General features: G+C 43.5%; 2 protein-coding genes across 2 annotated transcripts in view; one reads left to right on the top strand and one right to left on the bottom strand.

The window, feature by feature from the left end:
* Window positions 1-838: 838 nt before the first annotated feature.
* Window positions 839-3,929, bottom strand: neflb (neurofilament light chain b). Its single transcript, XM_030416640.1, is given in 5 exon segments — window positions 839-1,456; window positions 1,536-1,936; window positions 2,015-2,139; window positions 2,314-3,231; window positions 3,233-3,929. Coding segments are annotated over 5 exon segments (1,857 nt in total). The 5' UTR covers window positions 3,452-3,929; the 3' UTR covers window positions 839-1,262.
* A 784-nt stretch (window positions 3,930-4,713) lies between these two features.
* cabin1 (calcineurin binding protein 1) overlaps window positions 4,714-25,849 on the top strand; it is a 51,226-nt gene continuing 30,090 nt past the window's right edge. Inside the window, 31 exon segments of the mRNA XM_030416639.1 lie at window positions 4,714-4,908; window positions 5,378-5,436; window positions 5,559-5,651; window positions 5,755-5,868; window positions 6,130-6,264; window positions 6,383-6,563; window positions 6,662-6,791; window positions 6,946-7,095; window positions 7,248-7,558; window positions 7,679-7,856; window positions 7,945-8,078; window positions 8,168-8,385; window positions 9,356-9,428; window positions 9,696-9,883; window positions 9,976-10,113; window positions 10,258-10,446; window positions 10,540-10,785; window positions 11,122-11,275; window positions 11,373-11,488; window positions 11,608-11,769; window positions 13,382-13,588; window positions 13,740-13,885; window positions 15,123-15,384; window positions 15,590-15,760; window positions 16,845-16,934; window positions 17,081-17,241; window positions 18,221-18,432; window positions 21,882-21,947; window positions 22,642-22,821; window positions 24,406-24,497; window positions 24,499-24,801. Of these exon segments, the coding sequence (XP_030272499.1) occupies window positions 5,434-5,436; window positions 5,559-5,651; window positions 5,755-5,868; window positions 6,130-6,264; window positions 6,383-6,563; window positions 6,662-6,791; window positions 6,946-7,095; window positions 7,248-7,558; window positions 7,679-7,856; window positions 7,945-8,078; window positions 8,168-8,385; window positions 9,356-9,428; window positions 9,696-9,883; window positions 9,976-10,113; window positions 10,258-10,446; window positions 10,540-10,785; window positions 11,122-11,275; window positions 11,373-11,488; window positions 11,608-11,769; window positions 13,382-13,588; window positions 13,740-13,885; window positions 15,123-15,384; window positions 15,590-15,760; window positions 16,845-16,934; window positions 17,081-17,241; window positions 18,221-18,432; window positions 21,882-21,947; window positions 22,642-22,821; window positions 24,406-24,497; window positions 24,499-24,801 (4,803 nt within the window). The 5' untranslated portion in view covers window positions 4,714-4,908; window positions 5,378-5,433.

The raw sequence follows: 25,849 nt of genomic DNA, 5'->3' as shown, positions 1-25,849 counted from the left end.
TATGACGTGTGTGTGTGTGTGTGTGTGTGTGTGTTCAGGGTTCATCTGCGTGATTGGGATTGCATCTCTGCTGATGCCTCGAGGAAGCCTCTGGACTCTGAGCCTCTTTACAGGGTAAATAACAGCCCGTCCTCTGTCAAGGTTTAGTGCAGTGAGTCTTTTCCCCTCTCTCTCTCTCTCTCTCTATGATTCCTCCTTAATCTCTCTCTCTCTCTCCCCAGTGAAATAATGAAATTGCTCTTCCTCTTCCTCGCTCTCTGTTGCTGTCCTGCGTGATTTGACACTTAGCCAGGTTCTTTGGTGCAGCAGACCAGCTGAGTCATAAAGGTTTCAGTGCACCCTGATTTATGGACAGTGATGTGGACGAGCGTGAGGCAGCAGGAAAAACACCGGCGTCAGCTCGCTGATCACACACGCTTGACAGAGACGACCTGCTGACTTCAGATAAAGACAGAAACGCTTCTGTAACTCATTTCTTCTACACCAAACTTCTGCTCTTCTTTATTGGCCATCATGAGGCTTTATACTGTTTGACGTGATTGTTTTTTTGCAGACTCTTCTTGTTTGCTGTACTTAATTGCGGTGTGATTTATCAATACGGGCTGTTTGGCTGCCGTCTATGTGCTTTTTTCCTTTAACATCCAGGTGAGAAAAGAACATTTTCTTTTTAAGCCTGAGTGAAAATGGAGCCTCGGCTGATTAGCAAGTAAAAACTAAATCTATCCAGCTTGAGTTTGGACATGAAATATGTTTTTCTGCTAATGTGTTTATTCATGCTCAATGTGATTGACAGTCATTAGAACAGTTCCAAGTAGGTGTGAAAAAGCCAGACGCCAGCTCCAGGTTGACAAGGCTTTATTCAGGTTCAACGCAGCACATTTAAAGAATTATTTAAAGCACTCAGTGAGGACTTAGTAAGGCATTTCAAATTGGGTTATTGCACGTACAGACGGTTGTTCAGGCATGTTTTGGTGACAGTAAAGCACAAAGGTGTTTGCAAACAAATCTCCACAAAGCAGAATTTCTACCCCCGACACTTGTCACATCCTGTCTTCATCAATTTATTGATTAGCTGTTTGTTTTCTTTGCTGGTAGAGTGAGCGTACATGCTGTGCGTCACTCAGACGATTTATTCACCGACATGTTGTCTTCTGATTTCGAGAGCTTTTTCTTTGGTTTGAATGTGACAAACATCTCTGAGAGCACCAGAGAAGACATCCTTCAGCTGCAGAGCTAGCAGGTTATTTTTAAAGCACTCAGATTTAAACTTTCTTATCTGTCGTTTTTCCATCTTTCTCTCCAGCCTCCTCTTCTTCTTTGTCAGGCTCTTCGTCCCCCTTCTCACCCTTGACATCGCCCTCGTCCTCTTTCTTCTCAGCATCCTCCTCTTCTTGGGCCTGGCCCTCCTCTCCTCCGTCCCCCTCGTCTTCTTTCTCTCCGTCCTCTGCCTCACCTTCTTCATGTGAGGATGGAGAAGAGTTAGAATTAGTTTACCACCACACACAAATCAACTGAACAAATTTGACCACACTAACCTTCTCCTTCTGCTTCTTCCTCTCCCTCTTCTTTTTCCTCCTCCTTTTCTTCCGCCTCAGCGTCCTCTTCCTCCCCCTCTTCTCCCTGATCCTCCTCTGCCTCTGCCTCCTCTTCTTCTCCCTGCTCCTCTTCCTCCTTCTCTTCCTCTTCGACCTGCTCTTCCTCCTCCTCTTCCTCCTCTTTAGGAGGGCTGGCCTCCGCCTGCTGTGCTTTGCTTGCGAATATTGTCTCCTCAGTGGAGAGTGATGAAGTGTACAGGCGACTGCTCAGCAGGTACGGAGCTGCAGAGCTCAGCTGAGACTGGAGGGAGAACTGTGATCTTCCGTAAGACGGAGCAGCGTACATGAAAGATGCCTGTCCTGCCACATTCAGTCGATTCTCCTCTCCTTCCAGGAGTTTCCTAACAAAATAAGACACATATCGTGAGGAAACGAGATCTGGCAATCATTTAAATCCCACAGTTTTACAAAACACTCACCTGAAGGCTGCGATTTCAATATCCAAGGCCATCTTCACATTCAAGAGGTCCTGATAATCTTTCAGGTAACGAGCCATGTCGTTCTTGTTTGCTCTCAGCTCATCCTCCAGTTGACCGATTGTATCCTGCAGGCAGAAGACACATGAACGTGTTAGTGGCACAGAACTGACAGCTTATCTGTGGGTCATTGCGAGTGAACAAACTGGCAGTCAGACTTCTCTTAATTGCCACAAACGCAGAAATATAGAGGAATGATCTTATCATGCAAAGTACATTGACATTTGCAGCCTGTTCCTCACCTGCAGTGCAGAGATCTCAGCGCTCTGCTTCTCCTCCACTTCCTGCAGTTGGTTTTCCAGCACGTTATTCATCCCGCGGCAGGCGTCGATCTCCAGCGTCTTGGACTTGAGGAGCCGGCGGTAATCTCCAGCCTCATCTTTGGCAGAACGTGCACTATCTGTGGTGCGAGTGGCGCCGACTGTCATCACATTCATCTTGCTGCAGAACCAGTCTTCGGCAGCTTGAAGGTTTTGTTGCGCCAGCTTCTCGTACTGGACTCGGATGTCACGGAGAGCAGCAGACAGGTCAGGCTTGGCGATCTCCATCTCCACTGACACATCGGCGCTGTACTGGATTTGGGCCTGCAGCTCTGCGATCTCACTCTCACAGAGGCGCTTCAGGAAGGCCAGCTCATCCAGCAGGGTCCCGACTCTTTTCTCCAGCTCAGCCTGGCCCAGTTCAGCCTCGTCGGCTTCCTTCCTGGCATCCATGAGCCGGCCCTCTGCTTCCTCTCTGCCAAGCACTTCATCCTCATAGCGCTTCTGCATGTTCCTCAACACATTTTCCATCTCATCCCTGTGGCTCTGGGCTGCCTGCTTCTCATGGCGGGCCTCTTCTACAGCGGCACGGAGCTGGCGGATCTCATGCTCGTACAGGGCCCGGATGTTGGAGGGCTCCGTCTGCCTCTGCCTGAGCAGCAGGAGTTCAGTCTCCAGCAGCTTGTTCTGCTGCTCCAGCTCATGGACCCTCTCGATGAAGCTTGCAAAGCGATCGTTCAGGTCCTGCAGCTCAGCCTTCTCCTGGGTCCGGATTGATTTAAACTCAGAGCTGACCTGGGCTGCTTGGTCCAGGCGAAGCTCAGTGGCAGCTGCGGACACCGGAGCAGAGAGCACGGAGGAGTAGCTGGAAACAGCTCGGGCATGTGTGGGATAACTTCTGCCGTGAAGATGCATAAGAAGTTATTGGAGCAGAATGGGTTGAGTAAGCAGACCTAGATCCTATTCCTCCACCTGCTCCATATCCTACATTGCGCACGACTACTCTCCTCTTGTAGGAAGATGGGAAGTAGGGGTCAAAGCCGATGGAAGTCATGGCTTGAGAGACGGGCTGCACTACGTCTAGGAATGTAGCTGGGGTGACTGCACTGAGAATCTGCATTACCCCGGCTTTTATAGACCCAGTAATGACTATGACGCAAGCAATTTTTTTGCCGGCATGCTGACAGAAGGAATTGATAATGGTGCCAGCCAGCCAGCTTCAGCCAAGGCGGAGATGGGAAGGGAGTGGGGGGTGGAGGAGGCGGGGATAAGCAGTGGAGCAACCAGGGACTGCAACAGACAGGGTCACTGAGGACAAAAACCGTATACTGTTACTCCTAAAAACTGCAGAAGTTGTTGCAATTTGCCAACATAAATCCTGAGTAAGACATAATGTGTCTGCCTTGTAGCTGTGCAGACTCCTGAAAAGCTGCCTGATGGCAGAGGGGAGGAGAAACAGCATCCTTTTGTAAAAGATGACACAGCTTCGCACTGTTTTGTCTCATCTGTCTGCTGAGTTACAGAGAATATTAATAACAATATTACTATGATCCATGAAGCGAAGCAAATCGTCTGAAGATCAAAGTGTTCTGAAGATCCTGTGATTAAAAAAATACCACATCAGACTGAGAGAAAAACATTTCAATCCATTAGAAAATGAAGGTTTGCCCTCTAGTGGTTGTCTGTTTACCATGCAGGCTGAACATTACACATGCTGACTGTAAATGTCTGAGACACCTTACACTGATATAACATAATTATCTGGCATAATAAAGTATTCAGATGTTCCCTTCCATGTTATTCCCTAATCTGTTCTGCATAGAGTGCATATGTTATAGAGCTCACGCCTCAGAGAGAGGAGCAAGGCTGTGTGACACTGGGTAAATGGTGTAGGCTCAGAACATGTTCTGACATGATATAAATGATTAATTGAATAATAAAGTTGTTTACAGGTTTAGTGTGTAAGAAGACTGTTATCAAGGCGCAGAAAGTAAATGAAAGTGAAAACTGTGCTGTCTCAGTTATCACTACATTTTGTGGTAAAGTGGATTTTCACCATTTAAAACAATATCCACAATGAAAATGTGCTATTATCTTCACTTTAAGGTAAGTTTAAACACAATTTTAAACGTTTTTTTCAGAGCTGTCACATACAAGTGTGACAGAAATGACGTTAAATTGTTTATTCTGTCAAAATATTTCAAATAATTACGTTGAAATCACTTATTTTAGTATAATTAGCAACATACACATATTTACCTGTGACATAAATGCCATTTTAGCACTGGGCGTGATGACGTAAGGTATCCCCTAATATGCTAATGTATGATTGGTCACATGAAAACACCCTCAGCGTATTGACCAATGAGCGTCGACTTTACTAATTGGCGGGTAGCAAATGTCACGCTGTGACGCAAACGGCCGCAACGCTAACAACAACAAAGGATGGAGAATAAATGAAGTTTGAAACTTGCTTCGAGCTTCGTGTTCACTCATGACCGCGGTGTTTTTTTACACTTTGCTGCCTCGTTTATTTTAACAGCAGCGTTACAAGTGCAGTTACAGCGGAAATGAACGGTAGGACGTCCGACTTCGCGAGTGATGGTCACCCGGTGAAACACAAGCTAGCGTTAGCCTAAATAATGTTTGCTAATGTTAGCTAGCTGAGCGCTGTAAAGTGAGTTATCGAGCCCGTTAGGATGATATTATAACCGCCTGCTGTGGTTCTGGTTGTGTGAACGTGTAGTGAGGAGAAAACTGTATCGATACCTGATTACAAGGCTAAGCTAACCGAGCTAAGTTTTGAATGGCATTTCGTGAAAGGTTAGCTAATCGATCTCAACGTCCTCTTAATTAGCAAGTGTGCAAAATGAGAACATGACAACACCAGTTTGTCTTGCTCGTCTCTCTGGCGTACAGTTAGCTCACATATACACTCAACCAGACACTAATTACATTAAGAAGATATGTTTTTGAACGCTGAGAAGTTGTTTTTCTAAATGTTTGTAGTGTTGCCTGCTTTAATATTCCTCATACATTTCTCTAGATCCTCTTTAACACTGGAAACCGTGAAGGCGGCCAGGCTGCTTTCTACATATCAAAATGGTAAGGCTTCTAAAAACGTGCTGTTTGTATAAATGCTCCTTGTGATCGTGCAGATTATTCCTGGGTTGTGAATCTGCTTGCTGAAGGAGTTTGTGTCTCTTTTCTTGTGCTGCTGTTCACAGATCCGCATAGCAGCACTGAATGCTGCTTCGACAGCTGCAGATGAGTCTCAAGATCCACTGCGAAGTAGCAAGAGTCAGACCAAAGAGGCTCAGGTACAGCCCAGATGCAGATGAATCGGCAGTATCGGTTCTGCCTCCTAATGTGGATCTAAACTGATTTTTCTTTTCTTTTTTTTTTTTTGATCTCTGTCCACAGGAAGCCGAGGCATTTGCTTTGTATCACAAAGCTTTGGATCTGCAGAAACATGACAAGTTTGAGGAGTCTGCCAAAGCTTATCATGAGCTTCTCAGAACTCCTCTGCTCAAAGAGGTAAAATATCTAACCGCATACTGTCCACTCAAAATACTAATGTGGTTCTGTGTGTGTGGGATGTGACACCTGCTTAATATTCTCAAATATCTGCCCCAACACACCTCATTTAGTCAGTGAGGATGATCACTGTTAATCCTGCATGATATCAAGAAATGTTAATCTAATTTATCTTTATCAATAACAAAATGTGTATGTGTAACATTTGCTGTTGCCATGTGCAGCAGGATGGTTAATCTGGTGTCTCCTCTAATATTTTAGGCAATGCCCTCAGATGACCAGAGAGTGGGTCTCAAGCATCCCGGACTGATGTTGAAATATTCTACTTTTAAAAACTTGGCGACTATGTCTGCAACGCGGGACGACCTGGAGACTGCTATGGAGTTTTATTTGGAGGTAAAACAATAAAAGAAAGTCGCAGTTTTCTTTACTGCGTGCGACTAAACGCATCTTGCACATAAATGAACACTGTGGTGAGTGACATGTCGTATTTTCTGCTCTCTTCTTTTCTCAGGCAGTTATGTTGGACTCCACTGACGTAAACATGTGGTACAAAATCGGTCAGGTGGCTGTGCGACTCATGCGCATTCCTCTGGCTCGACATGCCTTTGAGGAGGGATTGAACTGTAACCCAGACCACTGGCCCTGTCTGGACAACCTCATCACTATTCTCTACACACTAAGTGACTACACCTGTAAGTGATGCATCATCATAAGCTCTTTCCTCTCATAACCAGTGCAGGAGCTCAAGTATAGAAAGAAAAAAGTAACTGTCATCTGCACACTTTTCTAGGCTGTTTGTACTTTATTGCCAAAGCCCTGGAGAGGGATCATTGTTACACTAAAGGCCTCGTGCTGAAGGAGAAGATCTTTGAGGAGCAGCCCTGTCTGAAGAGGGACACCATGCAGATGTTCTTGAAATGGTGAAGCCACCTCACTTTTTAATTCCTCCATTTCATGAAGATGGCAAATTGTTTATCTTATTGTAGCGAAGAAATTCTGTATCGTGCATCCTCAGCAGCTCTATCCTTTCACATCACTGAAGAACCTCTGCGCTGTGTTGTGTGTCATTTGCAGTGATATGTCAATCCACTATGTGGAAGTGGAGAAAGAGGAACGAGACTCCATCGTGGAAGAGGCGCTGGACATGCGGAAGCGCAGGCAGGCTCTTTCACACCGTGAAGAAACACCTGACCTTGTCCTGATTCAGCCCATCCGCTGCCTCTCGTGAGTCTCTTCCAGTGTTTTGTTTTCTGTCTGGATGCTGGTTGAAAATTGCCTGATTGTTGTAGTATTTGTCTTTGCTGTGAATCAGTGACGTTTCCTTTTTAGAGACCATTATTTTAAGCTAACATTAACATTCGGTTTTTGTATCTCAGATGGAAGCATGTTGGTGAAAGCTTTCTTGCAATGTACCGACATCAGACCACATGTGAGCCCCCGCGGCCGAGTCTTGGGCGCAGAATCGACTTGTCAGAGTACCGTGACCGAAACTTCCTCCAGAACTTCCCCCAGCCCAGCAGCCCTGTGAGTGTGGGCCAGACCCCAGTGCTGAGCAGCAGCCCCAGCTCATCCCTGCCACCGGTGGTCCTCCCTGAGCCAGCAGTTCTGCCCCAACCCAGCATTCAACCTCAGATAACCCCCAGCCACACCACTGTGGAGGTCACCACCTCTGCTCCTCCCCCTGTTGGTTAGTTGTTTGTCCAGAGAAATGTATTTTTCACTTCCAACATATGATGATAAAGAAATGTTTCCTCTCTTAACAGCAGTTTATGTATTATTGTCTAATATTTAATGTTATCTTTAACAGTTACAGCAATGGAAGTGTCTCTGACTGATAAAGTTAAGAAAGCTCCAAAGAGGAAACGTGCGGTGGAAGATAGCGGAGAGACGGCCAAGCGACGCTCGGCACGTGTTCGAAACACAAAATGCAAGAAGGAAGAGAAGATAGACTTTCAGGAGCTGCTTTTTAAATACCTTCCTTCTCGGTGTGTCACTCTAAACCTAGCATACAATGAATGAAAGCATACATAGTTGTAGTTCTGTTTTAAAAACTCTGTTTCTGGTTTGTCTCAGGTTAAAGAAGTTTGATCCTGATAATGATGATGAGAGTCTGAGTAACATGGAGACACAGTGTGATGGGAAAGAGGACATGCAGACTCTACATGGCAGCTGCTTGCCTGTTGACTCAGTTGAATACATGGAATCTGGTATGTAGTGCATGGAGGATATGTTCTTATAATTCACTGTCATGCCTTGCTGCTGTTTCATCATACTAACTAGTTGTTCCCTCTTGTAGAGAAACAGGATGTCCACAATTTCCTGCTAAACAATATGACCAATGGAGGAATACTGGACCTGCTGATGCGCTATCTGAAGGCAGTGGGTCAGAAGTTCTTGGAGGAGTGGCCTCGGGGTCTGGCTGCTGTGGTGCTGGAGGTCTATCAGACCTGGAGGAAGCACAGCAGTGGTCTTCCTAATCCTCTGCTTCGGGACTGCAGCAACCAACACATCCGGGTAAACAAAAGGAAAACAGAGACAGAAAATATCAGTCGCTGCACTGTGTGAAGAGTGAAGTATTCCAGTGGGTTTACTGTGGTGGGATATGAAATGTCAAATCTTTATTAGCTGCCTAATGAAGTGTCTTAGGATGTCTTCACGTACAGGCATTTTTAAATGAACCAAACTCCTTTTAAAGTGGACCAACAGAAAAGGCACTCAGTTCTTTTTGTGGTCACATCATGAGTTCATTGAACGACTCTGTTCTGCTTCTGGTCCACTTTAGCTCTGGCGGGCCTTCAGTTCTCTTTCTGTTTACATTCTATATCCTTTGAGACTCGGACTGCTTCGCTTCATTCGTAGTTTTGATTTGGAACAAGATGGCTGAGGATTCTCCGCTATTGACGTCTTTTTGCTTCTTTAGCGAATCGGTTTTGTAAGAACAGATATTTGGAGGGAAACCTGTAGCGTTTTTGTCAACAGTTGCTGTTTTATGTGTTCTTTGCTCCACATCTGGAGAATTGCAATAGTTTCTTCCTCAGACCAAAATACTCTTCATTCACAAGCCTTACTGGCCTCGTCCAATGGTCTGTTTGTTTTTTCAGGCAGCCTTGTGTTGTGTATGGCAAGTTAAGAGGTCTGAAATGGTACGCCAAAGAGTGAGGTCAACCTGAAGTGATTCGAACAGTCCACAGTCTGGATGAACTGTACTCTGATTTATTTATTTCAGAGGGGTCTGAGTAAATCATTTATGCAAAAAATGCTGGCTAATCAATCTGTTGATTGTTGGCCCATTTAAAGATTGAAAACTGACAAAATGAAAACATCGGTGTTGTCCCAGACACCTCTGAAATGTCTAGACTCACTCTGGATCTGCAGAATCTGGGGTCAAATAAAGGTTTTACATTTTCTTACACTGAAACTGTAGTTATTCATCAGAATGAAGCTCATTTGCTCTAATACATGTTTGTATCTGCTACATTTACAGGACATGTTGGCTATGAGCCTGGCGTGTATGGAGTTGCAGTTGGAGCAATGGTCACACAACAAAGGGAAGATGGGTAAGTACCAGTGAGCGAACCATCATCATTTCTGATTGTATTTTTAACTTAACATGGTTTATTGATGCCAGTGTCACCTGTCATATCTCAAGCAGCACTGTACAAATGTTTACCAAACCTTTTAAGTAGATGAATGTCCTAAAGGGGGCACTGTAGCCACAGTTCTAAACATGCAGACATACTGGTTTTGTTTAATTTTGGAGAGTCATTTGTAGGGAGCCACATGTTTACACTTGGCTTGTTATATATACTTTCCTCCTTGTCTAGGGCCTCTAAGGAGAAGCAGCACCGGTCCTGGCGGTGAAGCAGCTGACTCAGAGTCTCCTGAGCAGCACTTCCAGGGTGATTTGTTGCTACTGGCCTTAGGTTCCTCTCAGAAGGACCTTTTCGAGGACGGCTGGCTGGATGTCATGGTGCGGGTCTACTGGCTCAAAGCACGATTCCTGGCACTGCAGGTAAAGATGTAGTTTATTTTCTTTCTTTTTGTTTTATTTGACTTTTGACTGCAGCTCGGCCAGATGTGACTTTCTTTCTTGTCCTCTGTCAGGGAGACATGGAGTTGGCCCTGGAGAGCTATGATGTCTGTATCGGCCTTCTGCAGAGCAAACCAAAGACCCCAGAAGGGAAACTTTACACCATCAACCTGCCTAACCTGCGTGTAGATGCAGCAATCTCTGTGGAGGAGGTTAGTGCTGATTGATTCTTACATTTTTCAGCACAATAGTAATCTATTAAAAAAAAAAAACCCAACTGTGAACAAGTCCCTCTAAGAGTTTCTAATTGTTTTGTCTGAGCGTTTCTCTTGGCTTTCATGTATCCCCACGGACAGATTGACAAGAGGCTGAAGTCTCTGGAGCGTTGTCAGTCTCTGGAGGAGATCCAGCGTCTCTTTGAGTCTGCAGACTTTGAGTCTGTTGTGCGTCTGCTGCAGCCCACTCTTAATTACGGCGGCAGGAGTAAACCCCTTGAGTTTGTGAGCTCAGCCCCAGAGCGGCCTGCTCAGCTGATGCTTCTGCAGGTTAGAAATGCTACAAAAGTATAGATTGAATATGCATAAATATCATCTTGAATGCATGGTATGACACCTATGAATTTGAACTCTCTGGTGTAGAACTCACTGTTGAAGATGGAGGACTACCAGCAGTGTTTGGAGTGCAGCGAGCTGGCGCTGAATGAAGCCTTGCAGCAGCTCAACTCTGCTTCAAACAACAACTCTCCCCCGAGTAAGGAGGAGTGGGTCAGCACCATTCGAAAGTTGCTGGATGGCACCGAGGTCTGCTTCACCAAAGAGTCTAAGCTTCTAAGCAAAGTCCCCCAGTTCTCTAGTATGGCTCGACTGGCAAACAACCTCATTCAGGTGAGAAGAGAACTAAAGGCAACGCTGTAAGATATGTTGTAAGATATGGCCAGAATTGTACTTTCAGTGATGTCTGTTGCAACTCCAAGGTTGCAGTGGACATACCCCCTTTAGATGATAGGGCCACTTAGCTCCACTGCTAACTGAGCAACATGCTAACGGCAGCTAGACGCTCCAGCAAAACGTATAATGAGCATCAGTGAGCTGTAGTTTCTAGTGCTGCCTTTTTTTAAACTGCTGGCTACTTCTAACAAATTACACCTTTCTCAAAGTGACACTATAATAAGGCACTGATGGGATTTTGATGTATTGTGCGGTCGCTGTTGTGTTTTTCAGCTGATTGATCTGAGCATGAGCGTTTCCGACGATCCCAAGGAGCCGTATTTCTTCTCGGTTCTGCCTTGGATCATCCTGTATCGTGTTATCAAACACGAGGAGGCTGCTTTCGACTGCATGCTCCGGCAGCATATGTCTGTCGGGGATGATGAAGGTTTGTTGACTTCTTGTTTTCATGCCTTCAGTTTCTCCTTGCTGTTCGTGCCACAGCAGTTATTACACTGACTGACCCTGTCAAGTCTCGCTTTCAGATGACTCAGACACTCCCATGCTGCCCTCCTCACTGATGCTCCTGAACACAGCGCATGAGTATCTTGGTCGTCGCTCCTTGTGCTGCAACTCAGACGGTTCATTCCTCAAGTTCTATGTAAGTTTACAAACACTAATGTACAGCGTGCATATATGCCTTTTTATAATCTGTATGACTGCTTATTTCTTTAATTTTGTGGACTGTTTGACAGAGCTTTATTCTCATGTTTGTTGTAGGTTAAAGTGTTGGAAAAAGAGCTTGCAGCTTCTTCCAAAACGACCTCTCATCCCTATAAAGAGGAGCTGGAGACGGCTTTGGAACAGTGTTTCTTCTGCCTGTACGGCTACCCGAGTAAGAAGAGCAAGTCCCGCTACCTGGAGGACCACTCGTCTCCACAGGTCAGAAGATTTGAATTACGTACAAAAGTCAAACTTAAAGGGATATTCCGGTGTAAATTTAATCCATGGTCCAACACACTGTGAAACTGTGTTCGACTCTCTCTCGAGATCAAGTTAGCAACGATTACGTGACGTTTACCGAGTGCGGTTAGAAATGCTCAATTCCGTTCTTTTCCCTGTCCGCTCTCGATAATAACTGTTATAAACTGGCAGGTAAGACACATATGAACTTTGATTGCTTTTCCATGGAGTCATAATCATACATTTTCATCCATGAGCCGCGGAACTCTACTGCACTCGGTAATCGACTCGTCGGGACTTCCCGTCAACAGGAAGCTGCTGCAGAAGAGTGGTAAATTTAGTCAGCTTTTCAGTAGAAATCCAGCTAAGCTAGCGGAGGTTAGATGCCCCGGACTATGTGCTGAGACCCTATTTGTACTGTTGCTGAAGTTTGGTGCTGTTCTGAGCATTATTTGTGGCTTTTTGGTGGCGGTTTATATTTGGATCCATTTACTGCAGTGTATTGTTGTCGTGCGGTCGTTTCTGAGGTTGATAAAACTCCGTAAATTAGCGGTCTGCTAACTTGATCTCACGAGAGGGAGTCTAACACAGTTTCACGGTGTGTTAGACCATGGATTAAACTTACACCGGAATATCCCTTTAACCAGCGTGTAACATATATTGTATTATACATTATATTGAAAATGTAAAACAAAAGACCCAGACTGTGCCAGGGCCGGTATTTAGTTAATGGCTAAATGCTGTTGAGGAGGCGGTGAAACAGCCTCAAGGCTTTGAGTAATTGGAATCATTTCTCACCTGTATTGGAAAACTTGCATAAATAGTGTTTGACGGGGAGCAGAATGCCGGTGACGCAAATGTAGCGCCCTCATCGACCCTCACAACACACAGGAAGTCAGCTTTCACCATTAATTTTGTTTGTCAGCATGCAGGGTACACATGTTGGTGTCATTAAAATAAATGGAGGCCGTGAAACGCCATTAATGGCGTTAATTCACTGAGCGAGACATGTGAACGTGGTTAGATCAACCACAAACAACATACCTGCGCAATCAGATCTGCAGCAGCTTATTCGCTGTTATTTTTAGTTCCATTCAATCTCAGCGTTTTTGTTGTCGAGAGCTAAAATATGATGGCATCAAGAGTTTTTTTTTCCTTTTTTATTTAGCTGGAGATTATGTTCACTAATTTTTTTTTTTGTGTGTGTGACAATTAAATCTGTATATTTGTGTTGCCCTCTTGGTCAGTTCACTACTTTTAACCTCAGTGAGGATTTCACCAGGTTGAATCCAGTATTTATATCTATATAACTCTAATATTATTGTGAGAATGAACCCAGTAGAGTGACTCATGGCTCTGGAGAGCTGTGGAGACTGCCCCCTCACTCTCATATTTTTGTAATGCTCATGTCGAGCCACCAGGTGGGTGTCATTCCCACAACTGTGAATCAGTGCATTAAGATAACTGGCATTAATACTACAGCGTAAGTGAAGCACCCCCAGGAGAGCTTGATGGGACTGAATTGCTCTGGCGAAACTCCAACACAGAGTTCTGACACTAATGTTTCCCGTGTAATGAATCTGTTGTGCAGGTGGAGCTGCTGTGGTCGGATGCCCACTTCATGTTCCAGTACTTCAAACCAAAGTCGCTGCCCGAGTTTGACAGCTACAAGACGAGCACGGTGTCTGCGGAGTTGGCCAACCTGCTGAGGAGGTTTGCTGGCATCGCCCCCACGAGTGACACCCCCATCCTCACCATGGATGAAGTGGCAGCCTACATCGAGGGCTTGACAGAAAAGGTCAGTCGGTGGGCGCACGCTGAATGTGAGCAACACCAGTGAGTCAGATATGCTAAACGCTCTCAGGTTTGAAGTCTTCATAACATAATAACAGTTGCAAGCTGAGACTCTCCTGATTATTAAATAAATGTTAATTTTTGATCTCTTGAAGGCCCCGTGTCCTCCTGAGGGCAGCGCTCCTGCTCCACCAATCGTTGATGAGATCTACTACCTGCTGGCTGATTATCATTTCAAGAACAAGGAGCAGTCCAAAGCCATCAAGTTCTACATGCACGACATATGTGTTTGTCCCAACAGGTAGCTCATCTCTCTACACTTCTGCGGCAATTAACCAAACTTCATCTAAAGTCATTCTGTGGCAACTCACCCAGAAGTCAGAACTTTTACCAGTTCATGTCAAAAATGCCTTTTTAATATCCTTTACTCCAAATACTTCAGTTATTAACAGGTTAATAAAAATAATAAATGTCATTTATTTTAGTGATTCTTGCTCATTTTTCACTGGTTTGGGTTGAAAATGTTTGTCTGGGCCGATACAATACCGATTATTAGTAATGAAGAGGATAAATATCTGACATTCTGGAACCAAAACACATTTGCAGGAAAAATAAAAACCTTTGAGTCAAAATGTAGAATTCTAACTATTTTAAGTATTTGCTATTTTACATTTTCTGCTACTTTATACTTCTCTGCTATACTTTTCTGCTACATTTGATTAGATAACTTTTAGTTAGTAGTAACTTTAATTGGCTATTACATTTGACATGACTGAATAATCTGCAACTATCAGCAGTCAGAAAAAACACAGATTACAATAATTGGAATAATGCTGAATATTGGCCTTCGATAATCAGTCTACACCTGCAAGAAACCCTGAGGGTGACAGTTGTTGCAGAAATCAAATCAAGAATATTTTATTTTCAGAGATGTATACTTGGACTAGTTTTGACCTTGATGGTACAAAACGCTGATTCTGTGTAGTACTTACTTACTTACTTACTTTATTTATTTATTTCACATTTGCAAGTTATTTGGTCCTGCATAAAAAAACTGAGTGCCACAGATCGTGTAGAATAGAACCACTGAGCTGAAAAACACACCTTTTTCCGTTATTTTGACTTAAGATTTTCCCAAGAAGGATAATCATCTATAGTATAGATCATCTAAGTATATCATCTTATTTTGCACTCTCTGTACTTTTTCATTCAGTGTTTTCATTTAATTACAGATATTTATTAGTGAAAATAAGCAGTTGGTGAGGCTGAGAATATGGTGTAGATGCAAACAATTGCAGAAATTATTAAATTTGGCTCAAGGGGCAAAACTTAAAAAGTTGCCAACTCTTTCTATAGGATTTTTCAAGCTCATGTACAATTTGTTTTTTGAGAAAATTCTTAATGAATTGAGAGGGCCTGGGTGAGTTGGTATGGAATGACATATTTGCAATAAAATATTAATATGGGGGGTTTGTTTTGTTGTATTTTACATCAAGTTCCGTCACTTAACTCAAAAGATGAACCGTATGTTTCCTCAGGTTTGACTCCTGGGCAGGTATGGCTCTCGCTCGGGCCAGCCGTATTCAGGAAAAGCTCAACTCCAACGAGCTGAAAAGTGACGTTCCCATATGGAAACACTCGCAGGCCGTGCTGAACTGCTTTAAGAGGGCCCTGGAGATCGACGGCTCCAACCTGTCTCTGTGGATCGAGTACGGGACCATCTCGTACGCGCTGCATTCGTTCGCTTCGCGGCAGCTGAAACAGTGGCGCAACGAGCTCCCCCCGGAGGTGGTGAAACAGGTGAGGGGCGCGTTAACACGAGCGGCGTTTTGTTGTTGCTCATCTCTATTCGCTGTTGGAATATGTCAGACTCCATGTGTGAACCAAACAATGTCGCATCCTGTCACTTCTGCTTCCACATGTGAATTCATCGTGGAGTTAATTGATCTGTCGCCTCGAGCGGAGTTACTGATGACGGCTCCACTGTGCGCCTGTGTTGTTTCAGATGGAAGAAAGGAGAGACTCCATGTTGGAGACAGCCTTCCAGTGTTTCCAGGGTGCTGCCCGTTGTGAGTGTGACAGTGATGAAGAAGAGTGGCTCATTCACTACATGCTGGGGAAGATCGCAGAGAAACGCAAACAGACTCCACTGGATTATCTGCAGCTTTACAAGAAGGTAAACGCTTCAGGCTATAAATTCATCCACGGTTGACCCAACATGACCGACTGCAGCATTTGCATGTTTCTCCCTTTTGGAGCCTGATGTGACGTGAGTGCGTTTTTAATGACATTGACACCTTCAAGTCGAGTGGATGAAGAAATGCGTTGTGATTGCATTAGAACAAAACTTTTCCAGAAATCCCTCAGGTTTTAGAATAAGGGCTCCTTAAAGAATTCGGTATATTTGTTGGAACCGCTGTTAAATGATTTTTCCAGTAATTTTAAAGTTTATAGGTTTTTATTCAAGTTAAAGTTACCATAAAAAGCACCGAGCTCAAGCTTTGAAGGTGATTTATGATGTTCTGAGCACTCTGACATCCCAGGAAACAATCAGCTGATGTCAGGCTGTCAGTGAGCGTGTGGAGAGTTGTTTCCTCTCACCTCAGCGCTTAAAAGTGCGAGTTGTCGACCGTCAGCTGTTGTGTTCAAGTGCATCTTTTTGGCCTAGACAGAAGCGACGAGAGGCGATGCAACCATTTCCTTTGTCGCAGCTCGTTCTTTGATATATATGCCTGTCTGCACCCCAACAATATGAATACAGTCAGTCTTCAATAAAAAAAGCATGAATGTTTTTAAGTATCTGTGTTGGAGAGTAGTTTCAGTGATAACAATCTAAAGCAGTCAGTTAAATAAGTAGAGAAATGATTTGTATAATTCAGTGTTATAAAAATGCTCTGTTTAAAGTAATCAGAATAATCCTTCTGTATGAAATCGTTTGCAGACATTTTTCTTTTGTCTCCCTGGACTTGTTTCATAATCCTCCTACGGAAACAAAGATCTCTGCCCTTCCACCCTCACAAGATGTTTTTCACCGGAGACATCAATGTATGGAGTTAGTCATAGCTCTGCTGATTAGATCAGTGGAGGCAGATGAACTTGGATCAAACGCAGTGTCATGGAGGTCAAGAGCGTATGAGGGCTGTTGGCGCACATGACTGTTTTCTGCTCATTACTGCACTCCTTCCCTCCTTTTTACCTGTTAATTTATATTGCAATGTGATTGTGTTGGATTGGTGATTCTCTCCTCTTTCTATTTATAGGCGGCACACTATCTGCACGAAGAAGCTGCCAGGTACCCCCGGAAAATCCATTACCATAATCCTCCTGACCTGGCCATGGAGGCCCTGGAGGTAAGCTACCTGTGGCTGGTAGCTCAAATAGTTTCCTGCTGTGTCACATTGATTGTGTTACGTAAGATAACGGTTTGAAAGCATTAACATTTAGAGACGTTGTCCACATACCTGCGGACCATTAAACGTCTTACTCTTTCTTCTAGTTGCATTTCCGTCTCAGTGCCACCATCCTAAAGCTACTGGAGGCTAATGAGCCCGATCTGGAACACGAGCCCTTGTTCAGTTTGCTGGTTGAGGCTGCAACCGGGCCATTTGCCAGAGGGGAAGAGAAGAGTATGCCAAGCATGCCCAGGTCCCATGAAAAGTAAGCTACAGATGTGTAATCCAGCAGGAATTCTGAAATAAAGCCTTAAAGGGATATTCCGGTGTAAATTTAATCCATGGTCTAAATCACAGTGAAACTGTGTTAGACTCCCTCTCGAGAGATCAAGTTAGCAGACCGCTAATTTACGGAGTTTTATCAACCTCAGAAACGACCGCACGACAACAATACACTGCAGTAAATGGATCCAAATATAAACCGCCACCAAAAAGCCACAAATAATGCTCAGAACAGCACCAAACTTCAGCAACAGTACAAATAGGGTCTCAGCACATAGTCCGGGGCATCTAACCTCCGCTAGCTTAGCTGGATTTCTATTGTGAAGCTAAAAACAGATTTCAACTCTCCTCCATCAGCTTCCGGGTCGGGGAAGTCCCGACGCGACGATTACCGAGTGCGGTTAGAAATGCTCAATTCCGTTCTTTTCCCTGTCCGCTCTCGATAATAACTGTTATAAACTGGCAGGTAAGACACATATGAACTTTGATTGCTTTTCCATGGAGTCATAATCATACATTTTCATCCATGAGCCGCGGAACTCTACTGCACTCGGTAATCGACTCGTCGGGACTTCCCGTCAACAGGAAGCTGCTGCAGAAGAGTGGTAAATTTAGTCAGCTTTTCAGTAGAAATCCAGCTAAGCTAGCGGAGGTTAGATGCCCCGGACTATGTGCTGAGACCCTATTTGTACTGTTGCTGAAGTTTGGTGCTGTTCTGAGCATTATTTGTGGCTTTTTGGTGGCGGTTTATATTTGGATCCATTTACTGCAGTGTATTGTTGTCGTGCGGTCGTTTCTGAGGTTGATAAAACTCCGTAAATTAGCGGTCTGCTAACTTGATCTCTGGAGAGGGAGTCTAACACAGTTTCATGGTGATTTAGACCATGGATTAAACTTACACCGGAATATCCCTTTAAGTCATACGTCTGAACATTAACTCTTACTCTCCTGATTGATTGCAGGGAGAAACCCCCCTCCATGATGGATGAGGACTTTACTTGCTCATCAGTTTGCGTAGGAAACAACCACAGCTCCTCCCTTCCGTCAGCTGCCACCCCAGGTCTCACATCCCCTCCTTACGTGGCCACGCCGTTTGACCACGATTACGCCAAACGCAAAACACTCCGACGGCAGCAGTGGCAGCAGCAGCGGCATGAGGAGCAGCAGGCTGATGGTACAGTCCCAGTCCTAGACACTGTCTCTGGGGTTGGGCTCTCTGCCCTTTCTGCACTGGGACAGGAAGCCCACTGGGGAGTGCTCAGATTGCTAATCACCATGCTTAATGGCTTTGGTTTCAGTTTACAATGATCCCCATGCACTGGGTGATTGGGATGTGGTGAAATGGGCAATATGGCTGCTGATTATTTGACTAATTCGCTATGCCTGACAAAGCAGCAGTGTTGAAACAAATGGAGATTGAGTTTTGCAGAGAGCATGAAAGCCTGTGTGTGTTTGTGTGTGTGTGTGTGAGCTGCTGAAATAACATCCATTTCTAGTCGCTGCTTTTATTGCTGGACTTATTTCTCTCCTCAACAATCATCTTGCCTCTCCTAATATTTTGTTTTCCTTTTTGTTGTGACTTCCTTAAGCCTGAAACATCCTGAAGACACCTGTGTGTTTTTTAGCCTTAATCAGATCAGGAATTCTTAGTGATCCTGATCAATCACTAAGAATTGGATAGAGATGAAAATCATCCGTTTGATCACAGATATAATTTCTGGGGATGACGATACATTTGCCAATATCACAAAATCAACCACTTTACAATTTTATGATCGATTTATTCAGGAGCGTGTGATCGATATGAAATGATATTATTTAACACAATCAGTTCCAGGAGTAGTCTAGGGATGGTAATGATTAATCAATCAATTCATTGCTGATTTTAAAAATGTATTTACTGACAATATGAGTTGGTCACAGATCTTGTTGGCGAGTGACAGACGGGAGCGCCGCACTTGAACTGAAATCATTTTTTTGCGTTACTCTTAATGTGGCCGACTCTGATTTTGCATCAAGCATAAATCAAGTCAGTGGTTCTTACAACATCTAACAAAGTATGAGCTTTAACTGTGAATTAGACAAAACAATATTTTTTTGCTAGTCACCTTTTATGAGCTAGCCGACTTTTCATAGCTTGACAAATTACACGTAATATCTATTTATTCTTTCTCACTGCCGGTCTGCGTCTCTGAACATCGTGGTTGAATTTCAGCCTGCATTTGTGTTTTATTCAGCCTATAACTTGAGAAAGATCGGCTGATATTGTCTGAGTGAGAAAAACAGACGCTCCATTTGTCTCAAATTTAAAATCTGCTGATTTCGTCCTTTAGAGGGGAGCAAATATCTTGTCTGTTTTTTGTTTGTGAGAATGTCAAAATGAAGGCATCTCCTAAAGATGATTCTGCATAGATGTTTTTCTCTTTGCATCGATGGTATTGGATTGTTAATCATCAAATAGATTTGGGGGTTTCATGTGAATGTGGCAGCTGTGAGAAACAGGAATGTTTTCAGCCCACATGTGCTGAAATCTTTTCGTCTGACGCTGGAGATGAAAATAGAGAATTTCCTGTTTTTTGTAAAACAGGCTTGATGTATGTTATTGCTCTCAGTGACGTACATGCAGTACAATGTGTACAATGAAGATTACAAGTTATCTCTCTGACGCATTAACCATCTTTATTGCACAGGAGCTTCTGGTCCTGCAGTGCTGTGGTCATACTTGTCTTTGCTTGAATTTCAGAGAATTTCTGTGTGTTTGTCTGAGAAAGTTCATGTGGCATTTTTTGTGTGTAACAGATGTCAGAATTAACACAAAAAACCCCAGCCACATACTTAACACATAGCGTATGTGGCAGAGTTAAAGGAGACAGAATTTCAAATTTCGGATATTGGATTGAACATTTTCACGAGTTGTAACTCTGTATTACGGCCTCTGGTTCAGAATCTCCATCTCCAGTCCTGGTCATTCTTTCAAATGACAAAAACCAGTAACATTCGTTGACCCACCCCATGTGTTCGTGTTTAGCTTGAATGTGCAAATAACGCAGCCATATTGCCCATGTTGCCAGTTTTGTCACCCTTTCCAGATTCCTTCCTACCTACCTACCTGCCTGCTACTTCTTTGCCTGCTTGCTTTTTACCACCTGCTTTGCCATTTATATGCATGTAGTTCTAATGGGGTGAATGTCTTCACGACTGGACAGCGTCAGTCCTCTGTCACAATCCACTAAACTGTCTGGTGTATCATGTGGTCACATTTTATTTGAGTTTGGTGTGGGCTTAATTTGACAGAGTCAAACTCCCCGGAGATATTTCAGAACCTCGCGTGAATCATGTGTTTGCTGTTTTTCACTAATTGGATATAATTTCCCAATTATGGCCAATTAGTGTGAAAATGTCAAGTCAGAATGTGGCCCGCCTGTTACTGGCACACAAGTCAGGAAATACCCCACCATGCACATGTTTGCTTGTCGGTGTCCAGTGTTTCTGGCTTCTGCTTAAAGCACATCTGGGTGAACGAGACTGTAGGACCTGATTCAGACACGACTTTATCAAACCATTATCTTGGAAAATGCTCCTGTTATGATCACCTATCGTCTCTTATGATCATCTTCTATAACTTAGAAGTATGATTTCTGACTTTCATGTGTTTTTATAGAGCCTGACAGATTTTTGCAGCCGATACAGATATTGGCCAGTATAAAACTTTCTATATAATATATATTTAAAGATATATAATGAAGGTTAGTTTGCAGTTTCGTCCGAAAATGTCATCAGTGGCCTGAAACTGTGAACTTCTCTGGGAATTTGATTATTATAAATCAACCCAAGCATCTTTTTAATCCTCTGCACTGGTCAAAACGGAGGTATTTAAGTAACCTGATCAAATCTGATCAAATCGTCACTGTGACCTCACAAAACACATTTTTGGCATTTCAAGAATTCATACAAATATATTATATTATAATCTAATATTCTGTTATTCAGCACCACAAAGCAGGAACAGCAAGTTAACTTGTGCTAGGAGGCGAGGTGGTAATTCTACCCTTTTCTTAAAAGCTGCATTACAGTAAGCTGATGTGTCGGACCGTTCTACTTGTAGTAATTACCAAAAGTCACAATATTGATTTCAAGAATACATTGATAGTTTGTCGGCCAGTACAAGCCTCTATGAAGTGCTTTCGAGGAGATTTCAAATCCTAAAAATGTTGTGTTATATTAAGGTCATACCGCTATTTTTTTTAACTTAAACGCCAATACGGATCAATATCGGCTGCCTGATAAATCACTCGGGCTCTATTGTTCTCCTGAGGTTGCTGCTCTATTGGCAGTAACATAGGAGATCAGCTATGTGTCCTAAATGCATCCAGTCATGCCCCGGGCCTTATCAAGTTCAGAAGGGGAATTTAGATTTTCAGAAAAACACTTCTCATGTCGTGTGGCTCTAAAGATGTTTGTGTCTGAATCAGGTCCTACTTTCTCTCGGGGAGTTGCATTAAATCTGCTGTCAAGAGAAGGTAAATGATTTGATTTATGAAGAATTTTTAAGGAAATATATAAATTCAGAGATACAGCTTTTCTTGAATATATTTTAAAACCAGCTCCCCGTATCTTCAACAGCCTCACCAGGGTTTGACCATGATTACTGCCTGCCCAGGTCTTCAATGTGGCTGGCTTCCCTGAATGGTACTGCTCCTCAAACCCACCAAACTCTATAAGAGGCTGTGTTGTTAATCCTAAAGGAAGCACTGTTTACTGTCAGCTTACACAACTCTTACAGTACAATAGTAACTGTGCTGCTACTTCACTACTGTGAATCTTGTGAAAAGTCCCTCGTGTGCATTACTCACTGAAATAGCAAAAGCTTGTTGCCCCTCTGACTGTTTTACACGTCTCTGCCAAGGACTTTTTTCTTTTTGCTGAGGCAGCACAACACGGCAATTAAGAGGATTGCTGGCATTTTGGATTTGGACCACTTACAAAAACAAACCTCTCCTTTTATAGCAGTGTGTCATTAGGGATGCACTAATAAGGAATTTGGCTCATGACCTATTTTTGTTTCATAAGCGCATTTTTTTTATTTTTTTTACCCACATTACTACAGGGAATGTTTGACATTTAAACAACAAATCGCCAATCAACAGCTTTAAAAAAAGCTCTACACAAGAACATGTTTTGGATAATTGGTTGAAATATATACAATACACTAATCTAAATTAAGATTGTCCCAAATGACAGTATAATAACTTTTTTTAAGTTCTTAACACCTGCTTTTTGGAAAGAAAACAATTTATTTATGTGCATTTATCCACCAGTTGTCTTGATCTGGGTCCATGCAACTGGTGGCATGACCCGTGATGTTTTCTTTTTGTTTTGGCAGAGCGCAGTCAGGACAGTGAGGTGGTGATGCTCTCAGACTCCAACTCCACGCAGGATGCCTTCACAGATCCCGCCAGCTCGCAGGACAGCAACCACAAACCCGCCTCTGTGAAAGCAAGTTCGTCATCGTCAGAAAGCACAACGCCGGTGAAAGACGGGCAGTTGGTATCGGAGGACACAGGTACACTGGGATTGAAATGTTGGATCTTTTCTTTTTTGCTTACTTGTTCTATTGCATTGTTTTAGTTGAAAGACGTCACTTCATAATGACAATGCACAAAGATTAAAGGGATATTCCGGTGTAAATTTAATCCATGGTCTAAAGCACCGTGAAACTGGATTTCTACTGAAAAGCTGACTAAATTTACCACTCTTCTGCAGCAGCTTCCTGTTGACGGGAAGTCCTGACGAGTCGATTACCGAGTGCAGTAGAGTTCCGCGGCTCATGGATGAAAATGTATGATTATGACTCCATGGAAAAGCAATCAAAGTTCATATGTGTCTTACCTGCCAGTTTATAACAGTTAGTCCGAGAGCGGACAGGGAAAAGAACGGAATTGAGCATTTCTAACTGCACTCGGTAATCGTCGCGTCGGGACTTCCCCGACCTGGAAGCTGATGGAGGAGAGTTGAAATCTGTTTTTAGCTTCACAATAGAAATCCAGCTAAGCTAGCGGAGGTTAGATGCCCCGGACTATGTGCTGAGACCCTATTTGTACTGTTGCTGAAGTTTGGTGCTGTTCTGAGCATTATTTGTGGCTTTTTGGTGGCGGTTTATATTTGGATCCATTTACTGCAGTGTATTGTTTTCGTGCGGTCGTTTCTGAGGTTGATAAAACTCCGTAAATTAGCGGTCTGCTAACTTGATCTCTCGAGAGGGAGTCTAACACAGTTTCACAGTGATTTAGACCATGGATTAAACTTACACCGGAATATCCCTTTAAAGTCAGATGTGGTAGCTTGTTTAGGGACGCAGCGACTAACCAATAACTTTTAAATACAGTTTAAAACATCAGTTTTATATCAGTAAAGGCTCCAAAAGGAGCATAATGTCCTGTTTCATACCAGAGATGAATTAAGCGTTGCACGGTAGGGTTGGGTATGATTTTGGTTTTGCAGGTGAACAAGCTTCAACCAGTTTGATTTTGTACCAACCAGCTGAACCTACATTTTTCAGGTGTGATGTCAGGTGGAGAGAAATAGCAGGATGTGACTAGTTAGCAGGAGCCAGCGGATCGCCAATTAGCTCAGCTCCACAGGTGGTGCGGCGCATATGTCTTGTTATGATGTACCAGAGAGGAGAGTCATGTGCCGATGTCACTATTACAGAGAAAAACTCTCGTCTGTAACGAGTTGGTGCAGGTTATGCTGCAGCTCATTAGCATTACACACTGTTTTTGTAGTCTAACTGTTGTACCGCTGTTAATAGAGCAGCTGAGTTTTATGTTACATCTAGTGGTGAAATTCAGTGTTACTGGTCCGATCTTCTTTTTTCATCAATTATAAATTACAGCTCACCCAAAATGCATTTGATCCTTCGGGGAACATACATAAGAGATGGTCTCAATTTATTTAATTTGTTAAATTAACTGCGCTTTGAACCCTAATTTTTTGTTAGTTGTAATTATAATTTTGGCACTGTATTGCTAAAATTACAATGAAAACTTCTAATTAAGATGTTTAAAATCACACAACATTTGTAAGGTGTTGCTTGAATACACGCTGTACTAAAATTCTGACGTCTTTCATTTAAATCCTACTCTAGTTTGTCATGGAGAACATTCTGGCATCCAGACGGATGAAAAAGTCATCCAGGAAGTCATTGAATCTGTTGTGGTGACGCTCCCCTGAGGTTTCAGCTCCGAAGGTCTCTGTGGATCCTTGTCCTCATCCGCTGCCTGTCCCGGCCACCCCTCCAAAACCAACCTCCTCCCAGCAGACCGCTCCTCAAACCCCAGCCAGTGAGGGGAAGAAGAAGCCCGAGCCGCCCGCCGAGGTGATCGAGGTGCCCAAAGCTCTGCCTGCAGAACGTGCCGAGCAGAGACGAATGCTGCTGGACATGTGCGTCCGCGCTCTCTTCCTCTGCCTCGGCCGCTTCCCTCAGCACTACAAGAGTCTCTACCGCCTGGCTTTCTTCTACAGCAACAGCAAGACCCACCAGGTCAGTCCGCCCCTGTTAACTGAGGCACTAGTCCATTCTCATTGCATATCAAAGGCCAAGTCATCCATTAAATCCTTCCATACACCTATAATCAGTGTCCACTGTCATTAACGGTGACATTTACAGAAGATGGGGCTTGCTAAGAATTCCTACAATTTCCTCAAAAGTCACATGCTGCAGAGGCTATTTTCTTTCTTTTTCATGTTTTTTCCCCTTGGATTTTCTTGTGGGTCTGTGAGCTCAGCAGTGAAACACGACTTGCTGAAACAGCCTGTGTTGGCTGTGAGGCTCTGTGGGCAGAGGTGTGTGTGGGTGGCAGCACAGTGCTCTCTCAGCCAGTTTGGCACAGGGAGTTACCGTTGAGCTTTACTGTGGCGGCATCCTTCTGTCAGCACTCGGTTTGTCGAGCCCTTTTACTGCAGCCTTTGTCCCTACTCAAAAAGGCCATTAAAAGGTCCTAGCTTTTTATATTTTATGTTTCGTGATATGATTTTTTTGACCTCAGTGTGTTGACTGTGCAGCATTATGGTTTAATGGCTCCCAAAGGAAATTCTCTTCCTAATCTGCAAACAAGACTGAGGATCATTGAAGAATCTTTAATTTGTCTTTATTTTATGACATTACTTATAACAGTCAAACGCTACTGGTTTTAAACATATTTAACTAAATAATAAATTGTAGTGATAATCACAATGAGGCTCAGTAAATGTAGAATAACTTTTAGTTAAAGCTGACACATGTGGTCAGGTTTCCTTCAGAGTTATCAGCAGCCTGAAGAGACCAAATGCATCCGGCCTGTTCAGGCTTGTGATCAGATCACCAATAATGGATGTTAACACAAGTGGACTGCACTAAGTCATGCAGTTCACACCTGGAATTAAAATCAAATACGATTAATACAAAGCAAAATTGCTTTAGTCGACTTGACAGTTGCTGTATTTACACACAGGCAGTATGCACCTTTTAATGTTGGTTTGTCAGCTGCCAATAAACACAAAGAAGAAGAAGAAGAAGAACGGCAACAATGCTGTGGATGCTTTTCATGAGG

This window comes from Sparus aurata, chromosome 5 (assembly GCF_900880675.1).
Source record: "Sparus aurata chromosome 5, fSpaAur1.1, whole genome shotgun sequence".
NCBI lineage: Eukaryota > Metazoa > Chordata > Actinopteri > Spariformes > Sparidae > Sparus > Sparus aurata.
Note: the sequence above shows the minus strand (reverse complement) of the source record. Positions and strands in the feature narration are given on the sequence as shown.